This window comes from Cetorhinus maximus, chromosome 20 (genome assembly GCF_964194155.1).
Source record: "Cetorhinus maximus chromosome 20, sCetMax3.hap1.1, whole genome shotgun sequence".
In the NCBI taxonomy this organism is placed as follows: domain Eukaryota; kingdom Metazoa; phylum Chordata; class Chondrichthyes; order Lamniformes; family Cetorhinidae; genus Cetorhinus; species Cetorhinus maximus.
Window position 1 is genome coordinate 49,103,523 of NC_135898.1, and position 22,744 is coordinate 49,126,266.

The window sequence follows — 22,744 nt, forward strand, 5'->3', positions numbered from 1 at the left end:
TAAGGTGCACAGGTCTTGTGTAGGTGGTCCAGAGGAGGAGGGATGTCCTGTATCTGCAGTGGGAAAGAGTCCACCTCACAGTCTGACCCTCTGTCTTGCAGCAATTGGCGCTGTTCTGCCTGCCCAGGTCCTCCACCCATTCCTCCTATAGACCAATGCGCATCCCTCACAAGATGCCAATGACTTCTATAAGGTAAAGTAATGCACAGCACTCAGTCTTACTAGGTGAAGTCCTCAAAGAATTTTCAAAATAAATATTAGTAATAGCATTGGTGAAGTCTTGACAAAGTGTCCCAGAAAGCCTCCCAATGTGTTTCAAAAGTCCTCCTCAAACCTCCAACAGCAGGTCAGTAATAAAAGGTGATATACCTTTAAATAGCACTTGAAATCCTCTACAATGACTAGTTTACTGTCAATCGGCTGGTCATGGTTTGGAGAGTATTTTAGGATAGGCAATAGCCAAGACAATACCATGCAGCCTCATTTTAAGTGACAATCAGCTGCTTAATGATACTCCAGGCACCATTCCCAATTCCTTTATTAAGATGGTGCCTTGTGTTAACTGCAGGCTAAATTGACCATTCACTTTAAGGCCCCATCTTGGCCACCTTGGAGTTTCTTAGGAGGTGTCAGCTGTGGCTCAGTTCATAGCACCCTCGCCTTTGAATCAGAGGGTTGTGTGTTCATGTCCCACTCCTGGAAAAACCAAGAACTGTGATTGTACTTGAAAGAGTTGCAATCTGTGACTGTTGATAACTCGAAAGAGTTTGGAGTTTCTTAGCACCTAAAGTATCTGGCAACAGGGATGCTCTAACGTTAAACGACCAACAACGTTCTGAAAGGAAACTCAGAAAAAAACAGTTTCAGAAATTCTACACTATGCAAAAGTACTTCTTATTAGAAAGATGGAGGCATGCATGGGACATGAATATTAGAAGGGGTCCTCGATAAAAGTAACTTACAATCCTTTGCCCTAATTAGATAAGTACTGCCTGTAGGGTGGTCAAGAGAAAAGTAGCATCAACATAAAGGAGAATGTAAATACTGGCAAAGTAAGTAAACACAGGATTAAAAATCTAAAGAAAAGAGATTGAAATTTTATCCCAGAATCTGAATGCAAAAAATATAAAAAATGCTCAATTTAAGAAACAAATGTGGAAATAACAAAGAAGCTACATTTTCATGCCACAAAAGAAGGCATGATGTGAAGATAAATGGCTTTCCTCAAAGTATTTGTTTTCACTAATTCCTATTGTTACAGTATGACAACAATAAAATTCATCCTTAGCCGAAGATGTTAAAGTTTCAATAAAATTTATGAAAAATAAGGACTTGGTAAAAGAATATTAATCTTAATTTTGCTTCACTCCAATAAAGTTGGACATACTAAGGCATATGTTCCCTTGTGTATAGGAAACTGTGTAGGACACCCTCTCATTATATTAACCTTAAGGTATATGATATAATGTCTTTTGATGTGGTTTACAAAAGATTCATTAATCACTCTAATCCTAACAAAATTAGATACAGCGGCCTGAATTTTCCCGTCGGTGATTTGGGGGCGAGGCCCATTCGCCGACGGGAAAATGATGCAGGATGACGTCGGGAGGAACCCCCGACATCATCCTGGTCCATTTAAGTTTTTAGGAAGGCGGGTGGACAGCGAAATCAGCTGTCCGCCCACTGACCTGTCAATGGATAGTTGTGGCCATTGACAGGGTCATTAAGATAATTAAAGACCTGCCTGTCCAACCTTAAAGCTGGCGGGCAGGCCAGGAGCCCCAGCGGGCTCCTGATAATGCATGAAACCTCATCCACTGGCAGAGGTTTAATGTCTGTTTTTAAAAAGTGTAATAAAGTTTATGGCCTTTTTATTAACATGTCCCATCTCATGTGACATTGTCACATGAGGGGGACAGGTTAATAATTTTTTAATTTTTCTAGTTTTAAAGTTTTTTGCACTGTCATGCGCGAAACAGCGCACTTCGACAGTTGGGGATTTCCTCCCCCACTGCACAGGAAACGTATAGCACTATAGGCAGGCCGCTGGGCAGGCCTTAATTGGCCCGCCCACACAAAATGGCGGCAGGCCCCGTTTCGGTGGCGGGGGTCGGCTGGCCGCCGGCCGCCGAGCCGGTGGGGCCCGCACGCCCACCAAGGGCAAAATTCTGCCCAGTATCACAGAAAATATTGGCCCTGATCTTCCAGTCTCTGGATGGTCAGAGACTGGACATACCCTGGTAGATGCATTACAGGACCCCTCAGAAGTCCCAACACAAGGATTCTGCGGGAATTTCCTGGGAAGTTTCAACTGCCAATGGGCAATTCCCCTGCATCCGGAACCCTCCGAAAAAGTCTCCAACTCTGAGTTAGAGTTGGAAACTTCAGAGGGTTCTGACTCAGTCACCTGGATAGTTACCCAGGAGAAAAGCCATGTCTAGCTCTTGACTGCAACAGACTCACAGCCCCCGACGACTCCTCCCCAAAACCCTCTTGACTCTCTGACTCCCCCCGACCCAACCTGACCCAACATATCACCTTACCCTGCTACCATTTCCTTGTCCCTCACTCACACTCATTTACTCACGCACTGAAAAGCTATTTAAATATCCCAAAACTTTTCGGTGTGTTAGTGAATGAAAACTTACCAAAATAAAGCAGCTAGTGCCATAAAAAGGGGGCATAGCTTGGCTTCCCCTGACGATCCTGCACTAAGAAGGAGGACTCCGAGAACAGGGATGCTCCGCATTTCAAAAGAGGCCCAGTTCAGACGTCCGAGCCAGAATTAAGGAGCTCCATCATGGTGTAAAAAAAAGATTGGAGCAGAATGGCAAGCCAACAGTGATTGCCACTCCTCAGAAGAGTCTGCCCATTATAATAATTCAATTATTTCTAAAGTATTGCAAAATACTTATGTTACAATCCTTTAAGTTAATAAAGGTACATTTCTTTCATAAAATATCACAATTTTCTAATACATAATACAAACATTAATAAGTAAATGAAATATTTTGTTTACATTACATGAATCTAAACAGAAGTATTCTGAATAGACTACTTTATAATTAATTTGATCAGATGTAACCAATAATACATGATTTCACAGTTTTGCATCATATAAATACTTACAGTACATTAATGCAGTTTTAATTACATTGAACAATTTTGATGAATTGTCTGCTTCTGTCTCTTGATGTTATACCATTTTTTCTCTCATTTCTGCAGAGGCCGCAGGGTTGGCTCCTCTGGGACAAGGGCTACCTGCAGAGGCCGTGGCTGATGACACCCGTGCGATGGCCTCAGACTGCAGCAGAGCAAAGGTATAACGAGGCTTATGCTGCAATTCGCAACTTGGTGGAGCAAACCATCGAGATGCTGAAAATGAGGTTCCGGTGCCTGGTGGAGCCCTTCAATATAGTCCACTGAGGGTCCATCGTCATCGTCTGCTGCGCCCTTTACAACCTCGTGCTGCAACGGGGAGAGGAGCTGGAGGTTTCCTCTGATGAGAAAGACCGTCAACAGTGATGAGGGTGAGGAGGTCCTTGAAGGCAACAATGACGGCGATGAGGCCCTCGCACTAGTCAGATGAGGCAGGCACGTTCGGGAGGCCCTGATAGCTGCTAGATTTGTGGAGGATGATAATGACATGCAATGAGGTGACACCATAGATCTTCACATTGCATCTATGAATGTTTGACTCCAGTCTGGCTTATGGCAGTGCACATCCTCTCTGTGATAATGCTTCTGTCATGGAAACGCAGTGGGGGCCCTAATAGTCGCTTTATTGCAGGAGGATGATGAAGACGACATGCAGTGAGGGCACTCCATAGATCTTCACATAGCCTCTGAGAATGTCTGGCCAAGGGCAGCTCGCTTGTGCTCTGTGATCAGGGTGACATCATAGAGACGCAGTCATAAAACTTTAGAAGCACCTGATCCTTTGTCCACCTTCGGCACCTGACCCCTTCACTGGTTACAGATGCTGAAGAGATGGGGGTCTGCCCCACCTTAAAAGGTGCTGAGAACACACGCAGAGGATGATGGAATTCTGTGACACCTGCCCATGACATTCTGGCAGCAATGACAAGCACCGATGAGGTGCAGTTTCTGGTTTCATTTCAGATTTCCAACATCTGCAATATATTGCTTTTGTATCATTAAAATTATACTTACCAATAGTTATACAGACTATTATGATCTCAACAGCAAAATTGTCTTCAACACACTTTCTCCCAAACAAACATGGAGTGAAATGCTTAATTCCATTGGATTTCCAGGTGCTCCCCTCATTTTATATGCTTGTTTTGGCTTTAAACATGACTGCACTTAAAACATGAGAGCGCACAATGATTCATCTGTGGAAATTCCTCAGCATATTCTCTTTCCCACTGTGCATGAATAATGACACTTGCATAAGCCCGTCCATTTCCCTCTGAAAAGCTTATTGTGTGTCAGCATAGCATTTTCTCTATGTAACTTTGCCAATAGTCACAATGAGCGGAATTTTACAATTTTGCTGGAGTCAATGGACTTCAATGGACTTTTGAATGGCTCGCCGCACTTTACAGCCGTAAAATTACGCCACGACAGGGTCGTAAAATTCCACCCGATATTTTAATTTTGTACTACTGATTTAATGCACACATTTAGATTGGATAGTAAAAAGGCTGGGGGTGGGGGGGACAGGATTTTTTCTGTCCCATCAACTTTTCTCTCCAATGAATTGCGTGCATCGAAACTATACTGCAAATTTTGTTTATAATCATTGGCCATGCTGGAACGACATATTTCCTTCATGCCAATATCATGTCTTACACTTCTACTTTATTGGTGATATTCATGTTCATGAAATTATTTAATTCTTCTGGCCAATGATGTCCTGCACTGTGTCCACTCTGTCAGTGTCATACTGAAAGGAAGAAAAGAAAGACTGCCCCACTTAATGTCTTCTCTGCATTTTTGGGGGGCTGTCCACCAAAAAGAGGCTTTCATTGTTTCAGTCGAAATTCCCAATACTTGTAGGGCCTTGTTATCAAATTAGTTGGCATTCAGATATTTGCATCAAATACTGCATATTGCACAGCTGGATCAACAAACATTGACAGTTTACTTGATCAGTTGCTTGGGAAATATTAAAGAATCACTACTGCAATGTGTCTGCTACATTTTGCCATTGACAAAATATATTCTCACAAATCACATGTTTCAAAGCTGTTTCATTCACAATTCGTTAGCAATGGAGGAGAACAGGCACTTCTCTCATTTTTCAATAACAGAAATATGGGGTCACAATATTTAGTGAACATAAATTTTTGGGGAAATCTCCATTGGATCATATGTTTATTTAAATGTCCTGAAAACTACAGAACTTTAAATATCAGGTGAAATTATCTTGACACCGAACAGTCATTTGGGGGTATTCACAATAAATGTTACATAATAAATAGCTATCCAAATAGTAATTTTTTTATTCAGCAACATTGAATGTGCAGTTTTGATGCCCTGCAGGGCTTTAAATGCTTTGATTTATGTTGCAAAATGTTAGCGCAGCCCTGAAAGGTTCACTGAATAAAAGAAATTCCCATTTACACGTTTCCAGTAAATCAATCACTTTTTGTATGTAAAATATACATTGACATTTTTAGCCACATTTTGGAGTCTCTAAATGTTGAAGATCTGCCACAGATTATGTCAAAAGTCATCAAAAGCCTCTTCAAAAATTCCTGCCTGAAGCCAGATCAAAGGTGAACACCTGGAAGCCAGCAATGCCAGCACGGCAAAAAGTAATCCTATACTCTTCCCTGCTCATAGATTTAGTTTTGTTATGGCAAACACTTATTTAAGTTTTATTTATTGCCTCAAACTTCTCTTTTCTAATGTAAAAGGATAGTTAAGATTTTCCCTTTGATAAAAATCATTTTCACGGGGGAAAAAAGGAGGTATGGTTTACCCTCTTGAAGCTCTTCGTAGACCTTCTTGTACTGGCTTAGTGAGGCCACTTGAGCCTTTGTAGTCTGCAGCATTGCCCTTAGGTCTGTGATGGTCACGTCATAGCATCTGGCTTGTTTTGCAACCTTCTCCTGTAGATCTCGATAGTCCTGATGCAGCCTGACAAATAGAGTTGAGGTAGATCAGCCATGATCGTATTGAACGACAGGGCAGGCTCAAAGGGCTGATTGGCCTATTCATGCTCCTATTTTTTATTTTCTTAAATATTAGTAACTAAATGGTTACATTCAGGACAATCACCGAGTTCACCTCTTACAACATATTGCTTATATGACATCAGAATTGTGTGTACTTTCTCAAATGTTTATTTTTACTAGATAAAATTTCACTGCTTATGATCTCAACAGGATCTTCCTCAAAATGCCACTTTGTCATATGTACCAAAAATCACATGCCAGGAAACACAAATGTTGGTGTTGAATCCCACTCCCCAAATTTCAGTTTATCCTATTATCCCTCACTATTTCAATCAGTCCTTCATCATTTTCTTCTATTGTATTTCTCTCGCTCTCTTTCTCCGTACAATTTTCTTCGCTCTCTTATTGCTACTGGTCTCTTCCTCAAGAATGTCTGCCTTTCTCACATGTATAACTACTTTTTAATCATTTTACTCTGCCACAATTAATGTGGTTACTGCTAGTTTTGGAGGATTGTTTTCCCTTAGTTCTATGTTAATCTACCATTTTACAGTTGGCATAGCTGATACAAAACAGCACTAAGTACTGTTTCATTTATTATTTGCTTTAACCAAAATAAGATATAACTCAAATGAACATGTATGCAGTGATTTGCAACAAGATAGACAAATTTGTACATTATTTTGCCATATCTAGCTCACCTAACAGCATGCAAGTTTTGTAGTCTAATGTGGCATTAATTAGATATATTTTTTAAACTTCTGAAAAGGAATACTCATCAGAAATAAATGGAATGTTGGCAAAAATTTAAACATTTATAAAACAGAAATATAAACAGAAATAGTTTCATTCTGAAGTGATGAGTTACAATTAACAAGATTTCAAATTATGACTATACGCTGAATAAATTATGGTGCAAAAGGGTTTTTTAATATACCATCCTGCCATTTTAATTTCAGCTTTTCAGATGCAAATTATTTTGACATTATCATAGTTAACTGAACAGTTAAATGAACAAGGCAGACAATCTATTCATTAACAAATATATATTTAGCTACATATTACAAATTATGAGCTGCTAGAATCTAAGGTATAAAAGAATCTTTTTTCACTTGGTTTTGTACTTTTACAAATGTCAAATTAACTGGCACATCTTTAATAATTACTGTTAATTTATTTTCATCAATTGATCAATTAGTGGAATGATAATTAAAATTTAAGACATTATCATGCTTATTATTTCAAATTCATACTTTGAAAATGCATCTATTTCTGAAATTATTCATGTAATAAACTGATCATTATCACAAAATCAGAAACTCTTTCAGTCTAGCAACAATCTGTTTCCCAGATATGAGAAGCTATTTGGTCTCTGCCTCTTCAATACAACAGAAAACATCAAAGTTGAAAAATCAACCAAATAGAAAATATAATTAGCAGGCCAAAATGACATGAACTCTGATACTTGTCTAGAACATGACAATGGATGATGCATTGCAATGTGAAAATCCATCTCATTATTGACCTTTTAGCCTCCTCAGTTTTCTGCACCTTCTCATTGAGGAAACTAATGTGATCTTCCAGCACTTTATTATTTTCTTTCAGTTCAACCACTGAATATTGCAAATGAATTTGGTCTTGTTCCTTCTGCAACAAACTGAAAAAATATCTAGCATTATTTATGCATATTACCACAATTATTATTTCCACATGGTGAACTGTGGCCATATAATGCCATTTTTTTTAATGTGCCTCCTGGTGCCTGAAGAGATAGTTACACAAGAATTTCCTGGGAAAGATAATCTGCCTATCCATTGAAGTAGTCATTGGCATGCATCCCATGTAAAATAGGTGTAATTAGCTGGAATGCATGGAAACCAGAATGCAAACTTGAAAAAGGTAATTCAACCTGCATATTTCACTGCAGGAAGGAACAGTACTTGGCACATTCACTCGACTTGCGTATTTTCATAAGTTTTATCAATCTTTTCATCAGAAGTTTCAAAATAATACACCATAAGCACCTACACCAAGCAGCCAGATAAGGCACTAGGGCATAGTGTTAAGCTGGAGGAGAAGAACACAGAACTTTACCAAACTACATCTCTATGGCCTGATGTAGATTCTGAACAGCTGAATTCAAGAGACACAGACTTCTAGATCTGCCTGTCCAGTTAGCTAGAAATATCACTTATAACACCTGGAGGGAGCTGGCAATGACCTTAGGACTGCAGAGAGAAAGCCAGTTTTGGCACAGTAGACTTCCTTTGAATCCTTGACCATCCTGGGCACCAACACACTGTTCACCTTCCCTCTTTATGCAATAAATGAGCAACAAATCCTGCACAGTGCACACTGGTTAAAGCTCAAGAGCTCTTACTTTGGTTCTTCCATGCTCCTCAACTACTAACCTTAATCTTATTAATCTATGTTCTTTCAGGAGAAAATGGTCTGGGCGGGGGGGGGGTCTTTGGTTGTGGGGCATGGGCAGGGGGTGGGCCTCTGGGAGCTGGAGGCCTGGTGGGGAAGGCTATGGGCTATGGCTTGGTGGGGGGTGAATGAAACGGTGGTTGCTGCCTGATCGCAGGAGTTGTTCTGGCAGGCACACTGGACCTAGGGGATAGGTGTAAAGGCATTCACCCGCTCTGGATCCAGAAAGCCCTCACTTGGATGTACCTGCCAGGTTTCCTTACGCACAGGAAACACTGTCAACAACAATAAAAATAAAAAGCTGAAAAACAATTAGGCTCAATTCTTTTGGTTAAAACTCCCCACAAAGAGACAAAAGATAGACTGGATTAAGCCAGAGAAAAGAAAGAGACAGTAAGCAAAGATAAGAATAACATATATTAAATTTAAATTTTAAAAAATCTCTAAAGACAATTTACTACTTAAATGAACGATACTTCACAGTTTCAATTGTTCTCCTTCTTGGCCGGAGAGGTTGAGTGACATTGCAACTACAAATTCCATCACTGAAAAGCTAATTATGCCATTAAGCACTAATCCTAACTTTCTGCGGCAAGTTTAATTAGAGTTATAGAGTCATAGAGTCATTTACATTGCAAATTTCTTGAAACTAACAGGGAGTTCGAGAGTGAGATGCCCTTTTTTGCAAAGCATTCAACAACTTCTGGCAATCCACAATTCATGGGCTATTTCTTCTTTGCCATAAGTTGCTGGATGATTTTAATGTTAATAATGGTGTGCGTATTAAACTCACCATTACTTTGGTAGCAAAATCTAGGCCATACTATTTATAAAATACAACAGCATTCCTGATCAATCAAAAGATTATTCCCCAAATTGTAAAAAGCTGTCAGTTCAATAATAATTCATGTCAAACATTTAAGAATAATTCAATTGCTTTCCACTTTCTCAAGTGCAGAGTTCTGTAGGTGGTATAATACATGAAGTACGGTTCCCAATAGAACCATAGAAAAGTTACAGCACAGAAGGAGGCCCTTCGGCCCATCTTGTCCATGCCAGCCCAAGGACACCCAGGTGCCCTTTCTAATCCCACCATCCTGCACCCAGCCTATATCCCTGCAGCTTTCAGCACTTAAGGTGCAGATCCAGGTACTTTTTAAAAGAGTTTAGAGCTTTTGCCTCTTTTTCGAATTCCGCAATTCTTTTCTCTTGCCATAATTGTCAAAGGTGTTTATGTCCCCATTGTTTCTAGTTACAAATCTCCTTTCATACCAAAGCCTGTGTCCTATTTCTAAACGATCTCGCCATCCCGTTAACACTGTATCCTCCGTTTTCTGTCTTATTGCCGAATGGCTCATTTGTGCCATGAGCGCTGCCGGAAAGGAATGTTTTCCGAGGTTTTTTTTTAAAAAAGAGCTTCTGACATCTGTTCTAGTAATGTGTGTCTTTCTGCAAATTTAACTCCTGTCAAAATTAGAAATCTGTCCATATTCAATACATTGGCACAGTCTAGTAACTTAAATGCCAGCACTGATTGCAAAAATTCCATCTAGAAATTCCCCAATCTTGCATATAGTCTACTGAATTCCATTATGTAATCTTCTATGGAACTATCCTCCAACTTTCTAAATTTATCAAAATCTGACCATGCTTTGTAAGCACTTAATAAGTCATCTTTTTGATAGATCTTATCCATAAAATCTAATAACGTTTCCAAACCTTCATCCATGTTCAAATACTCAGGCTCCAGCTCAGAAAATACTTTGAATCTTATTTTGCTTTTGTATGGTAACAAATGTGTCAAGGCCATTCCTTGCTTTTTATCTTCGGCAAGAGCGTAACCAGTGTCCACATAATTACTTCATTCTTCCATTGCTCGTAAGGTTCACTCTCAAAAAACATCGGTGGGTAATCATACCCCGAAACTACATTTTGATTCAGCCATTCTCCAGAGTTACTCCAAATCACTCTGCTCTTAAAGTTAACACCATATAGTCTTTTGTCTGAAGAAAGCTTAGTTTCCAATCTTTTACTTACAAGCAGCACACATCATCTGCTACCACTGTTAACTTTCCAGTAGCTGCTTGATAACAAATACAGAGACCACGACTGACTTCTCCAAATAGAGTTTTATTCTGATGCATAAAACTCCACAAATACATTGCCTCACCTGTTTTCCCTTTACATACACACCAAGTACTTAGCTTGTTTACAGGCTCACTTTTTGCCACATCGGTGATTTTAGCTGAAAATCAGGAGGTCCACTGCCAAATACAACAGCAATATATGGTGGTAGGTAGCAGGGTGACCAGATGCCAAGAGAAGAATGTTTTTAACAATTTGTGAAGATTCTTTATAGGTCATGAGAACTAAGAGTGCAAACTGCAACAGTTGGTTGTAGTTCCGATTACAAAAGTTGGCACAAGAATGTGATAGCCTCCCTATAGAGAAGCATAGCTTCCTCATGAGTTGGTCCTCTGAACTGCCTTTGTGTTATTCTGAGCCATAGGGTGATAAATTTCCCATGAGTATGCCTCCTCCTATCTGTTCTCCCTAATGCTTTAGTTGGGTGTGCTTATTCCTTCTGAGTCTCCTCCTCTTACAAAAATGGAATTGCCAGGCGGATCCATATGTCGAAAAAAGTGCCAGAAGCCCCATAAGATCTACAAAGACTTAAATGTGTTCTAAGTAGCCAGAAAGCACAATGTAATAGAAGCAAACTGTCTCACAAAACGTTCCAGTGTTTTACCTGAGAGCAGCTGATGATCCCTTTATATGTTGCTGGAAATAGCTACCTCCAAACTTGAAAATCAAGCAGTTTTGATATTACACGGCAAACCCACAAAGCCAGATTTATGCCCAGCATTAACAAACTAAAACAGCCACAAATCAAAATGTACCAAACAAGATCTTGACACAAGGCCTTCACTGTGTGGAAGCACCAGAATAGCTAGGGCATATTACTCACCAACGACTAAGTGGAGAAACACTGTGGTGGCAAGAATAGATTCAAAATCATAGTGGAGAGCGGGTATGAAGATTCACGAGAAAGTTTTGCAATCAGAGCATCACAGATTGTGAATATTCATGCCACTGTTTTGTATGGGAGGCTTTGCTCCTCCTCCTCCTCTGTGTCCTGGTCATTTATCACTTGGGCATCTGATAACTAATTTTGGGCATCCTTTTGTTGGTCCTGAAGAGTGATCAATCTCTGAATTCCTAAGTTGTGAAGGATGCAACAAAAATAATAATGCAGGGAACTTCTATAGGCTATCCCAGCAGCATAGCCCCTAAACATCATGCCTAAACATCACAGGTTTCTTCAAAATACCAATTGTGCTCTTAATGTTGGCTCCCATGAAGACATAGGGGTTACTACATCTTCTTTCTAAGGGTGTGCTAGGATGATTCAAGGTAGCAATGGACACTCCTGATTTCCAAGGAACCCGCCTTTTATTTGCATCTGAAAAAGGAGACAGAGGGGTGGAAATGAGTACTTCACCAGGATAGCAACCTGAATGGCTGGCGATAAATTGCATTGTGTAATATTCATTGTCTCATACCAAATGAACCATGACTGAATAATATATAAGCAAATACTGTGGATGCTGGAAATCTGAAACAAAAACAGAAAATGCTGGAAAAACTCAGCAGGTCTGACAGCATCTGTGGAGAGAGAAACAGAGTTAACGTTTCGAGTCCATGTGACTCTTCTTCAGAGATTGGAATGATTGAACAATACTTCTTCCTATTAATCTATGGGATGCTTTGCCCAGAGGAGCCCAAGGGGCTACACAAGTCCCAATAATTAATTAGGGGAAATTTCACTATGTAGTAGAATCAAAGCGATCTCGGCTGGACTTTCCTGGCCTTCAGAGAAAGCTTTATGTAGGTATTGTCTCTTGTGAAAAGGGCATATGTCAACTGCTCTACACTCCACTGCACTGATATCTTGAACATCTACAAGTTATCACCTGTCAGTCTGGAATGGACTAATGCAAGAAGTTCAAAGCAGTGGTGACTTTACTGCTACAGGGATGGACATTCTTGCCATGGATTGTGGCACAAGGTCCTCCTCTGTGCTCCCTTCTCAGCTACTTGGTAAAACCAAGCCTGTAAAGACACATTCCTCAGAGAGCCAAAGAATATTATTTGGTTCCAGTAAACCTTTGAACGTAGCTACTATTAAGTAGGTGCCCTCCTCCTCATATGATGTTTAACTTCATTTAATGTCCAAACATTCTTCCTCCTCTTGAACAAGGTACAGTAGCATGCCAAAAGGTACTCTCAGTGGGGGCTCAAGGCTTTCCCAAGAAAATTTTTTTCAATTTTTTCAGGTGCTTTCTTTTGACCACAAGAATACACTATAACCTCACTAGTCCAGAATGCTTGGGACCATGTCATTTCAGGATTTCAGAATTTTATGGATTATAGAATGACATTAAGATGCCTAACCACAAGTATATGAACTGGAAAATACCATAGGTGTGAATATTTACCTGAAACATAAAACAGTGCTAAAACGCTATAAAGTAGTAATAAAAATTGTTTTACTTATCCAAATACTATATCTCCCATGCCTCCGCTCCAAGGTACTATACTAAAATGATGGATGACGTTGAGGGAACAGGTGGTTCCATACACTGCTTTATTTCACCAATAGTTAGAATGGGCGTAGAAGAAAATGGTTGATCATCAACAGCAAGACCAACTAATTCTGGATCCTGTGTTGCATCTGGTCTGCTAGTTGATGAGATTGGGCTTGGTGAGGGTGAGAGAGAGAGAGATGGAGAAAGGGATTGAGAGAGACAGGGACAGAGAGAGATGGAGAGGTAGACCGAAAGAGCAAGACAGAGACAGCGTAGAGAGAGAAAGCAAGTGGCTTGTTAATTTTGGCTGCGTTTTCCCGTTCTGCACAGTCACTGCATTCCCCCATCACCTACCATTTTCTGCCCTCAGTGCGAAAATCAGGTGAACCCATGCCTTCTCGATTTGTTGCAGCACCCGAACAGTCGAGTGGCGAGTCTGTGAGTTGCTTGGGTCTACTTAAAAAAATTTGTGGACACCTGACATTTCTGACTTCAGAATTTTGGACTGAAGAAACTCTAAAAGGAGGTGCAGGACAGAGGGACCTCGGTGTATATGTACATATATCATTGAAGATGGCAGGGCATGTTGAGAGAGCAATTAATAAAGCATTTAGTATCTTAAGCTTTATTAATAGGGACAATGAGTACAAATGTAGGGAGGTCATGTTGAACTTTATAAGACACTATTTAGGTCTCATCTGGAGTACTGCGTCCAGTTCTGGGTCCTATACTACAGGAAAGATGTGAAGGCATTGGAGAGAGTAAAGAGGAGATTCACAAGAATGATTCCGGGGTAAAGAACTGTGGCTATGAGGGTAGATTGGAGAGGTTGGGACTGTTTTCCTTGGAGAAAAGAAGGCTGAGAGGAGACTTGGTAGGAGGTATTCAAGATCCTGAGGAGTATGGATAGGGCAAGTAGTGAGAAACTGTTTGCAAGAGAACATTAAGAGCTAGAGGGCACAGATTCAAAGTAATTGGCAAGAAGAGTATAAGTGGTGTGAGGAAAATTTTTTCGCCCAGAGAGTGGTTGGAGTCTAGAACAAACTTCCTGAGAGGGTGGTAAAGGCAGGTTCGATCGAGGTTATTCAAAAGGGAATTGGATTGCTACCTGAAAAGAAAGAGTGTGCAAGGAGATAAGGCAGGGAGTGGGACTAGTTGGAAGACTCTTTCAGAGTGCCAGTGCAGACTCAATGGGCCAAATGGCCTCCTTCTGCACTGTAAAGATTCTGAGAGTTTATAGTGTAAATTCTGATCAAAAGTTAGCAAGATTCCACAAAAGTCTCTGTAATTTTCTTAACCAAATGCTGTAGAAATTCTACAGTGAGAAACCCTGCCCCCTGTTCCTTACTGGCTGGCATTGCTTCAGATCTGTGACTAGTGGAGATAGTTACACGTAATGATGATGTCATATAGAGTCAAAATCATTTAAAAGGTACAAAAGGATGCCATTCGCCCATTCATGTTTATGCTGGCTCCCTGCAGAGCAATCCAGTCAGTCCCACCCCCCTGTAGCCCTGCAGGTTTATTTCCTTCAAATGCCCATACAATTTCCTTTTGAAATCATCGATTGTTTCTGCTTCCACCACCCTTGCGGGCTGCCGCTTCGAGGTCATTTACCACTTGCTGCGTGAAAAAAGTTCTCCCTCACATTCTCCCTGCACCTTTCACCCAAAATCTTAAATCTGTGTCCCCTAATCTTTCTACCATCAGCTAATGGGAAGAGATTTTCCCAGTCTACCTTATCTAAGCCTGTCATAATCTTGTACACCTCTATCAAATCTCCACTCAATCTTCTTTGCTCCAAGAAGAATAACTCCAGTTTTTCCAACCAAACCTTGTAACTAAACCTCCCATCTCTGGAACTATTCTGGTAAATATGATCTCTATTTCCATTTCATTTACATGGCTATGATATTTCTGGTGTACCTTGACCCAGGCAAAGGAGAGGCAGGCAAGATAACTGATTGCAGCAAGAGTGGCTGCTATTCCACCATTTTGCATCTGTTCTCACACTTACTTCAAATTGTGCTGCTCAAATAGGCACATGTCAAGCATGAGGCCAGCAAAAATATCAATTATAACTTTTCTACACACAGAAAGCACTGCAATTGCACGATAACAATTTACTCTAACTGCTGATTTGCTCTTAATGGATGTACAAAAAGCCAAGAAGCTAATTTTCACGTTTGGCATGCTACAAGTGTATTTTATGACTTTGATTTTTTTGTATTGGTACCTCTTCTGAAGCAATTTTTGTTTTATCTATGTGGTATTTTCAGGTGGGGAACTGCACAAATTTCCTTATGGCATAAAAATATTATGCACAGCTACTTTAGTATAACTCTGTACGCATTTCTTTCTCGTGTCATCTCAACCAAAGTTCTTTGTACTCAATTTTTACTTAAAATCAAAGTCATGCGCAATAATAGTTTGGAACAGCTTTAACTTTTCTCGTTACAAAGGGAAGAGGGCAACAATTATGTAACTATGTAATTTGAAACATTTAAATTTTGCAGGCACGTGTATCAAACTTACATTACATAATGAAACATATTCATCATATTCTGAAAGTGTTAACGTTATGGAGAAATATTTCACAATGTAATGAAAACTTCTTTGAAATATGTGTATAGTATATAATTAAATTCATCACCCTGACATCATAATACTCGGGATTGGGAAATGTGATTAATAAAGTGGACTCATCGCAAAAGAATAACTAATCTTTACAGAGTTACAAGAGTTCCATTTTACAGCTCTTTCAGATTTTGACAATATATGGTATAATGACCAAAATATGGATACATTTGGTAGTATGTCAAAAAAGAAACTATTACAATAGCTCTCAAAGCTTACTATGTATAAAGTTATAAACAAGCTAACCGAGTACCAATTTTCAACTTCTACTAACACTGAGCAGAATTTTCCATTTTGCAGATTAAGTGTGATGGCAGGTAGGATAGTCAGCGAGTTTCCTGCTGATTGGCAGGGTGGGCTCTCATGCCCGATATTCCGCTTTTTAAAATTCATTCATGGGATATGGGAGTCGCTGGCTAGGCCAGCATTTATTGCCCATCCTTAATTGCCCTTGAGAAGGTGGTGGTGAGTTGCCTTCTTGAACTGCTGCAGTACATGTGGCATAGGTCCACCCACAGCACTGTTAGGGAGGGGATTTTGACCCAAAATCAGCTTGAAAGGTGATTAATTATGCGTCAGGGAGCTGCTCGCCAAATCATGTGGTGGAGTGGGCACTGGTTCAGCCACCCACCATTACCTCATGGGGTCAAAGTTCCTGGCACCACATTTAAACAGTACCTAAACACACATCCACTCTGCAGGTCAGCTGTGTGGTCGTATGACATGTCCTCCAGGAAAAGCAAGTGATCCATGCCTCAATTCATCCACGACTCCCCAGTGAGTCTCCTCCAGGCCGTGCGTAAAAGGCGAGATTTCCTCTTCTCAAGGGAAGGAAGCAGGAGGGCGACAACCTGACCTAGCCGGCCTGGGAGGAGGTCGCCATGGAGGTCTGTGCCCACGGCACACAGAAAAGGGACACGCTGCAGTGCAGGAAAAGGATGAATGATTTTATCCACTCTGCCAGGGTAAATCAACCTTCTATTCATTTTAGACTTACATTCTCATAAGGACATCAGGCACAATAAGGTTTACAGTCCACAGGGATCTCAAACACTATTAGCAGAAGAGACATCTGCACTGAATGTCTCACACACACTTTAACATCTTCACCATCTCATGTATCATTCTGCACACTCAACTTCTTCTGCCTTTTCTGAGGAAGGCATAGTACACACAGCAGCCATGCATGCTTCCCAACTTTTCTTCCACCCGTTCTGATCATATTCCATTCCATCTGTCTTCATGCAGGCAAAGCTAGCCCATAACAAGAGGGAGAGATCCCAGTCTGCTGAGGGAACCCCTGAAATACAGAAGCTGACTGCATTCGAGGAGGAGGCAGTTCAGTTGGCAGGGGAGGACAGAAATTGATCCTGTGGTGAAGGCAAGATCAGCCTTCCCCATCAAAGCAGTATGGATGACCCCTCCATAGTCAAACATATTTTGACCTTCACAGTGAGTTAAATGTAACGTTGGATTCTGCCTATTCAGGAACAAATTCTATCTTCTCTCTCTTCCAGGCATCAGCAGGAGAAGGCCGAGACAAACCTCCAGCCAGCCCCTCAGCCCCAGTCCCCAGTCCACCTCGGATGATGTTGCTGAGGACCCATTAGAGGTCAAACCGTCACTGCGTTCACCTATACCCTGCACCAGCACAGAGAGACACACCTTGGTGGGTCCTAGATCGAGATTAGGCTCAGCTTCACTATCTGCAGAACACCTTGCGGCCACGTCTCCCCAGCAGTCAGAGGCAGTGACAGCCTAGGTCTCTGGCACTCACAGCACTGCTGGAGAACATGCCACTGCTGAGTCCAAGTCAGATGATGAGCCTCTGTAGTCAGCCACTGCACACATGCTGGAGAGGCAAAGGCAAGCAGGGGAACATCAGGCAGAATTGCCCGAGGCAGTCACCAGACTGGAATGAAGGATGGGGGAGTCTGTCCGTGTTCTTTCTGATGTCGTGGCTCCTGCATGCAAGTGCCTTGAGGTCTCCATGGGAAGGTTGGTGACTGTCTTGAAGATCACAGTCCAGCAATTTCTGCCAGATTTGCGTGTGGACCTGCACTCCATGACTCTAGGCTTTGGTGGGATCCATCAGTGGCTCGGCAAGAGGGGAATGGGGCACCTCGACCCCTCCTCCAGGTGCCTCTTCTCTTCAAGGAATCAGGCAGGGGCCCTCAGCAACCCAAAGGGTGTGCCAGACACACCAGGGCCATCGACACAGGAGACTCCAAGGGTGCCCAGCTGCTCCCAATCCCGCTGCTTGTGACCCCATCAGCTCCAGCTGCTCAGGCCGAGCAGGGTGCACCTGTCCCACAACAGGAGACACAAAGCAGGTCAGGGCTCTCCAGGCCCCAGGCCTCCAAAGGACGCCCGCCGAAGTCATACCAGGCAACAGGGCACAGCAGTCAGCAGGCTGCCTCCACCTCTGCTGTGGATCTTGGTGCTATACCCAGTTGTAGCGGCAGAGTACATAAAGTTAAGAAATTATGACTGGGCATTGCTGACATGGGTGCTTATTCATTGTATATATTATGCACCTTTGTAAATAAAATTTGATCTTATGACCCCACGTCTCAGGAGGTGAATGCCTCTTGGATCTGATTGGATGTGCTGTCTTATTTCATGGGTGATCTAAGCTCCCACTCCTCAACGGTCTGTCTTTGTGTCCCTCGGATTCAAGTTATGTTTAGGAAGTCATGTTATGTTTAGGAAGTCATGTTAGTCACTCGCCCCTCGTGTCCCCTAAGGGAGATGCGTCAACCCAGAGCCTTTGAGAAAGTGCATGTAGATACAGAAATGCTCTTGCAGCACACGATTGAATAATGTGTGCTCCTGTGTCTTAGAGGGTGATATCTAATGTTGTGGTATCAGCACTGAGCTGTGTTCCTTGTGAGTGTGAAAGCGCACATCCTGGATGCATTATGTTCACTTCAACTAACTTAAAATATAAATGACTGCTGGAAGTGTCATGTGCTGGCGGCAAAGACTGCGCAATGTGCAGTTGACTCAGGTTGCATGCTGGTGGGTTGCCTTTCACATTGCACAGGCTCCACATGCGGCATTGGATGCATACCTTTCCAACGCTGATACCTTTGTGAGGTATACATGTCCCAAGCTGAAAGATGAGCTTGCTTGAGTTTTGTACGTTTGGAAAGGGCTTCCTGATCACTTCCATGCCTCTAGGGGATAGGCGAAATGCGCACTTGTCACCTTGTGTGGACCTTACACTTCCTGGAACCTAGTGGCAATCAGCATATCACAGGCGTGTCTTCTATGTCGTACCACTACAATGGCATCCTCACATGGGAAGTCTCCATCCTGGCCCTCTTCACGTTTCAGCCCTTCCAAGTCCTCCTCATCCAAGGAAATCTCTGCCTCTTCCATGTCTCCCTCTGGCAAGTGATCTACCCTTTGAAGCACCAGCTTGTGCAATGCACAGCAAACCACAATGATGCGGTACACTCTCTGTGGACAGTACTGTAGACCCCCACCTGAACAGTCCAATCATCGGAAGCCTGTCTTCAGGATGTCAATGGTTTGCTCTATGTTGGACCTTGACACAGAATGCGCCGCACTGTATCTCTCCTCCGAGGCACTTTGAGTTTAACGCATGGGTATCATAAGCTAAGTCTTCTGTGGGTACCCTGGACCATGACCATGACTTGCGTGCTGAGCCCCAGGACTGGCTTTGATTTCCCATCCCGACAATGTGCTCCAAAAAGACATGGCTACATGAGTGACTGCCACTTTCCCTCCTGGTTCCATCAAACTTCCCCCCTCCCCCAGTCATGAGTCTGTGTGAACTCTCTCTTGTGCTGTAAACCCACCTCCCCCCAGTCATGAATCTGTGTGAATCCTCTCCCGCTCATCCAAAACTAAACCCTACTCAACCCCCTCATGAGCTCCAGTTCCCTCAGTCCCAATCATTCCTTTGCAAGTCAGCCCTCCCCTCCCTTGTTTGTCATAACCCCACCCATCCCCAGTTATTCCTCTTACCTGTCATCCCCTCGCTCATTCCCTTGTTCATTTGAAACCCATACTCCTCTCCCACCCCAGCATGATTCTGAATATTCTCCCTGCACCCTCTTTCCCAGTCTGGTCTCTCCAAGTACAGTGCAGCCCTGCCTACGCCCCACAATAGTCTCTCCGGGTACAGTGCAGCTCTGCCTATGTCCCACAACAGTCTCTCCGGGTATAGTGCAGCCCTGCCTACGCCCCACAACAGTCTCTCCGGGTACAGTGCAGCCCTGCCTGCACCTCTCAACAGTCTTTCTGGGTATGGTGCTGCCTTGCCAACCAACCCCACCCTGGTCTTGCCTGATAGAGCAGTTTTACGAGTGGTCAGAGCAGCGGCAAGAGATGGCAGGAGCACAGTGAAAGGTAGGCGAACGCTGCGTTTATGCACCTCGAAGTCATGAGTGAAGTGAAGGTGGGCAGGCGCATGCCACTTTCAACTGGTTGTAAATCAGACTGATCTAATTACCCGCTCACACAGCACTGAATTAGGAAGGAGGATGTGATTCTGGCGAGTGGTGATTTTAGTGTATTCATGACATGCTGATACATGCAAATGGGGCTCCCAACATGGATCAACGGGAAAGTTGACCCGCCATTAGGCCTCCTTGAAAGTCCTGAGGGGAAAATTCCAACTGATTTTTCGGCCGGTGGATATCTGACTTTTGGCCTCACACCCAATTTTGCCTTTCTGCCCACCACGATTCCTGCCACTGGTGGAAGCAGAAAATTCCACCCTGTAAATTTTTTGACAGCAGAAATATCAAAGAAAGAAGATTATGAACATGTGAATTAGAAGGAGGAGTAGGCCACTCAGCCCTTCGAGACTGCTCTGCCATTCAATAAGATCGTGGCTGATCTGATTAGATGGAGAGGTACTCATTACCATATTGTCACCTCTCCACTAGATACGTACCCATACCAGATTGCAAGGTGCTGCCTTCCACCACTGCACCATTCCACGCCCACCCCAATCCCCACTTAACTATCAAGTAATAAAATATTTAAAATAGCTGAAATACAGTGATATAAACAGTTCAATTACAATCACATTTTCATTTTGTACTGTTTTCTTCAAAGAACAGTAACGCAAAATAATCTCAACTATGATAAATTTGAGTATTTGTTATTAGCCCACAATGTTTCAGATCAAAAGCGTGATTTTGAATTTAGAAGACTTATATAAGCTTACAGTCAAAAGGATCCACTCTACTAGCTGAATGAGGTTGCAATGTGGAATGCAGTTTGTAAGGTAAAAAAAGATCAAAAAAATGAGAAGTAAAATAAAACTGTCCAAAATGTCACTTTAAGAGAAGACAATAATAGGCCTTTTAACAGTAAAGCGATCTTGACTTGTCTTACCTGTCAAGCACCATGCTCACAAATTGAAGTATATTTTGAAAATAAAAATCAGCTTCCCCATCATGTTTTTGTTCATGGACAAGTTTAGGTGATTAAACAGTTAAGTACAGCAACGTACACTTACATCTCTCTTAAATCATTCAATTTAGTGCAGGCTGCCTCTGTCTCTTCATTTCTGCAAATAATAAAGAAATTATTTTGCATTAAGATTTGCATTTACTTTAATAAATGATTTTATCATTAACTCATTTAAAGTTTCAGTATGTACACTTCCAATTTAATTCTTGAAATGCACGGAATGTGACGAATTATATAATACAATTGCTCAGCCTCTCTGCTAAAGTGTGTAATTGCTATTAATTATTTTTTCCATGTGTAATAACATTGGATATTAATATACATGGGTTTCAAAAGCTAAGTCAAAAAATTGATCTAGTTTAAAAGGTATTTAGATAGAATATTAATAGATCAATAGTATTAGTTTAAATAGAAGTTTGCTCAAAATATTTACATTAGAAATCCAAATCACTAACATCGGATACAGGACATTTAATGACAATTGAACACTTCAGCAGTGAAAAGATCAAGTTCCTGTTTAGGTTGACTGGATTATTTGATCTTCAAGGACACTGGAGGAAAAATGGACACTTTCCACTATTTCTACTTACTGTCAGCACATCCAAGGCACATGAGGAAAAAAAAGGTTGGGTAGACTACTCTCTGCCATCTGCCCAGCAATCCTTTTAGCCATATTCCATACTTAATGTGACATTTCCATTTCACAGACGGCTATCCTATGGGTTGTCAAATCAGATTGCCAACGCAGTACAAATGAGTACCCTTTTAAGACACTTCTGTGCAATAATCTAATAACTATTGGAACAATGTTAAGATTGCGTACACTAAATTAATTTAAGACCTGTATAGCTTTCAGAGAAAGAGATTTTCCTTCTATTATCTGAGGCGCGATGGAAACATGGGCCAGATTTTTCCGTTTGTCGGTTGGGCGGGCGGCCGATTACCACTGGAGGAATGGGCCAAGCTGCCATTTTCCATGGGCAGGCCTTGTAAGCGACTCCCGTGGAGAACAGGAAAATAGTCGCGGGGGCGGGCGGCCTCAGACCGCCGGTTCCAATGGGGAACCGGCAGCCTGCATAAAGAGTGGCCAGGCAGCCTGATTGAGGCAATACACCATAGCCACTGGTGGACAGAGAGAGGGAGGACCGAGTGGACAGCAGCATGAGCAGGAGGAGGGGGGCAGGCTACAGGAGAGGCCAGCAGGGGGCCACTGTGCCCCCCCATTTTCAAATGCATGCCTTGCTGTCCTCCTACAAGAGGTGGGCATCTGTCGGCACCTTCTGTATCCTGAGGATGGGAGGAGGAGGGCCCCCCATGTCACCAGCCAGGCGTGGGAGGAGGTGGGTGATGCTGTGAGCACCCATGATGATGTGCAGCGCACTGGCATCCAGTGCAGGAAAAGATTCAATGATTTGTTGCGCTCTGGACGGGTGAGTACCAGGTCGGTCTTGGCCATTTGACCCAGGAGGCAGCCTGAGCCTTTGATCC

General features: G+C 42.2%; 1 protein-coding gene across 1 annotated transcript in view; it reads right to left on the minus strand.

Moving 5' to 3' along the window:
* Positions 1 to 22,744, minus strand: part of LOC144694594 (uncharacterized) — a 229,988-nt gene that overhangs the window by 163,960 nt on the left and 43,284 nt on the right. Inside the window, exons 5-7 of the mRNA XM_078565196.1 lie at positions 21,303 to 21,353; positions 7,672 to 7,803; positions 5,951 to 6,108 (exon numbers count right to left, since the gene is read on the minus strand). Coding sequence (XP_078421322.1) covers positions 5,951 to 6,108; positions 7,672 to 7,803; positions 21,303 to 21,353 — 341 coding nt within the window. The remainder of the gene's footprint in view (positions 1 to 5,950; positions 6,109 to 7,671; positions 7,804 to 21,302; positions 21,354 to 22,744) is intronic.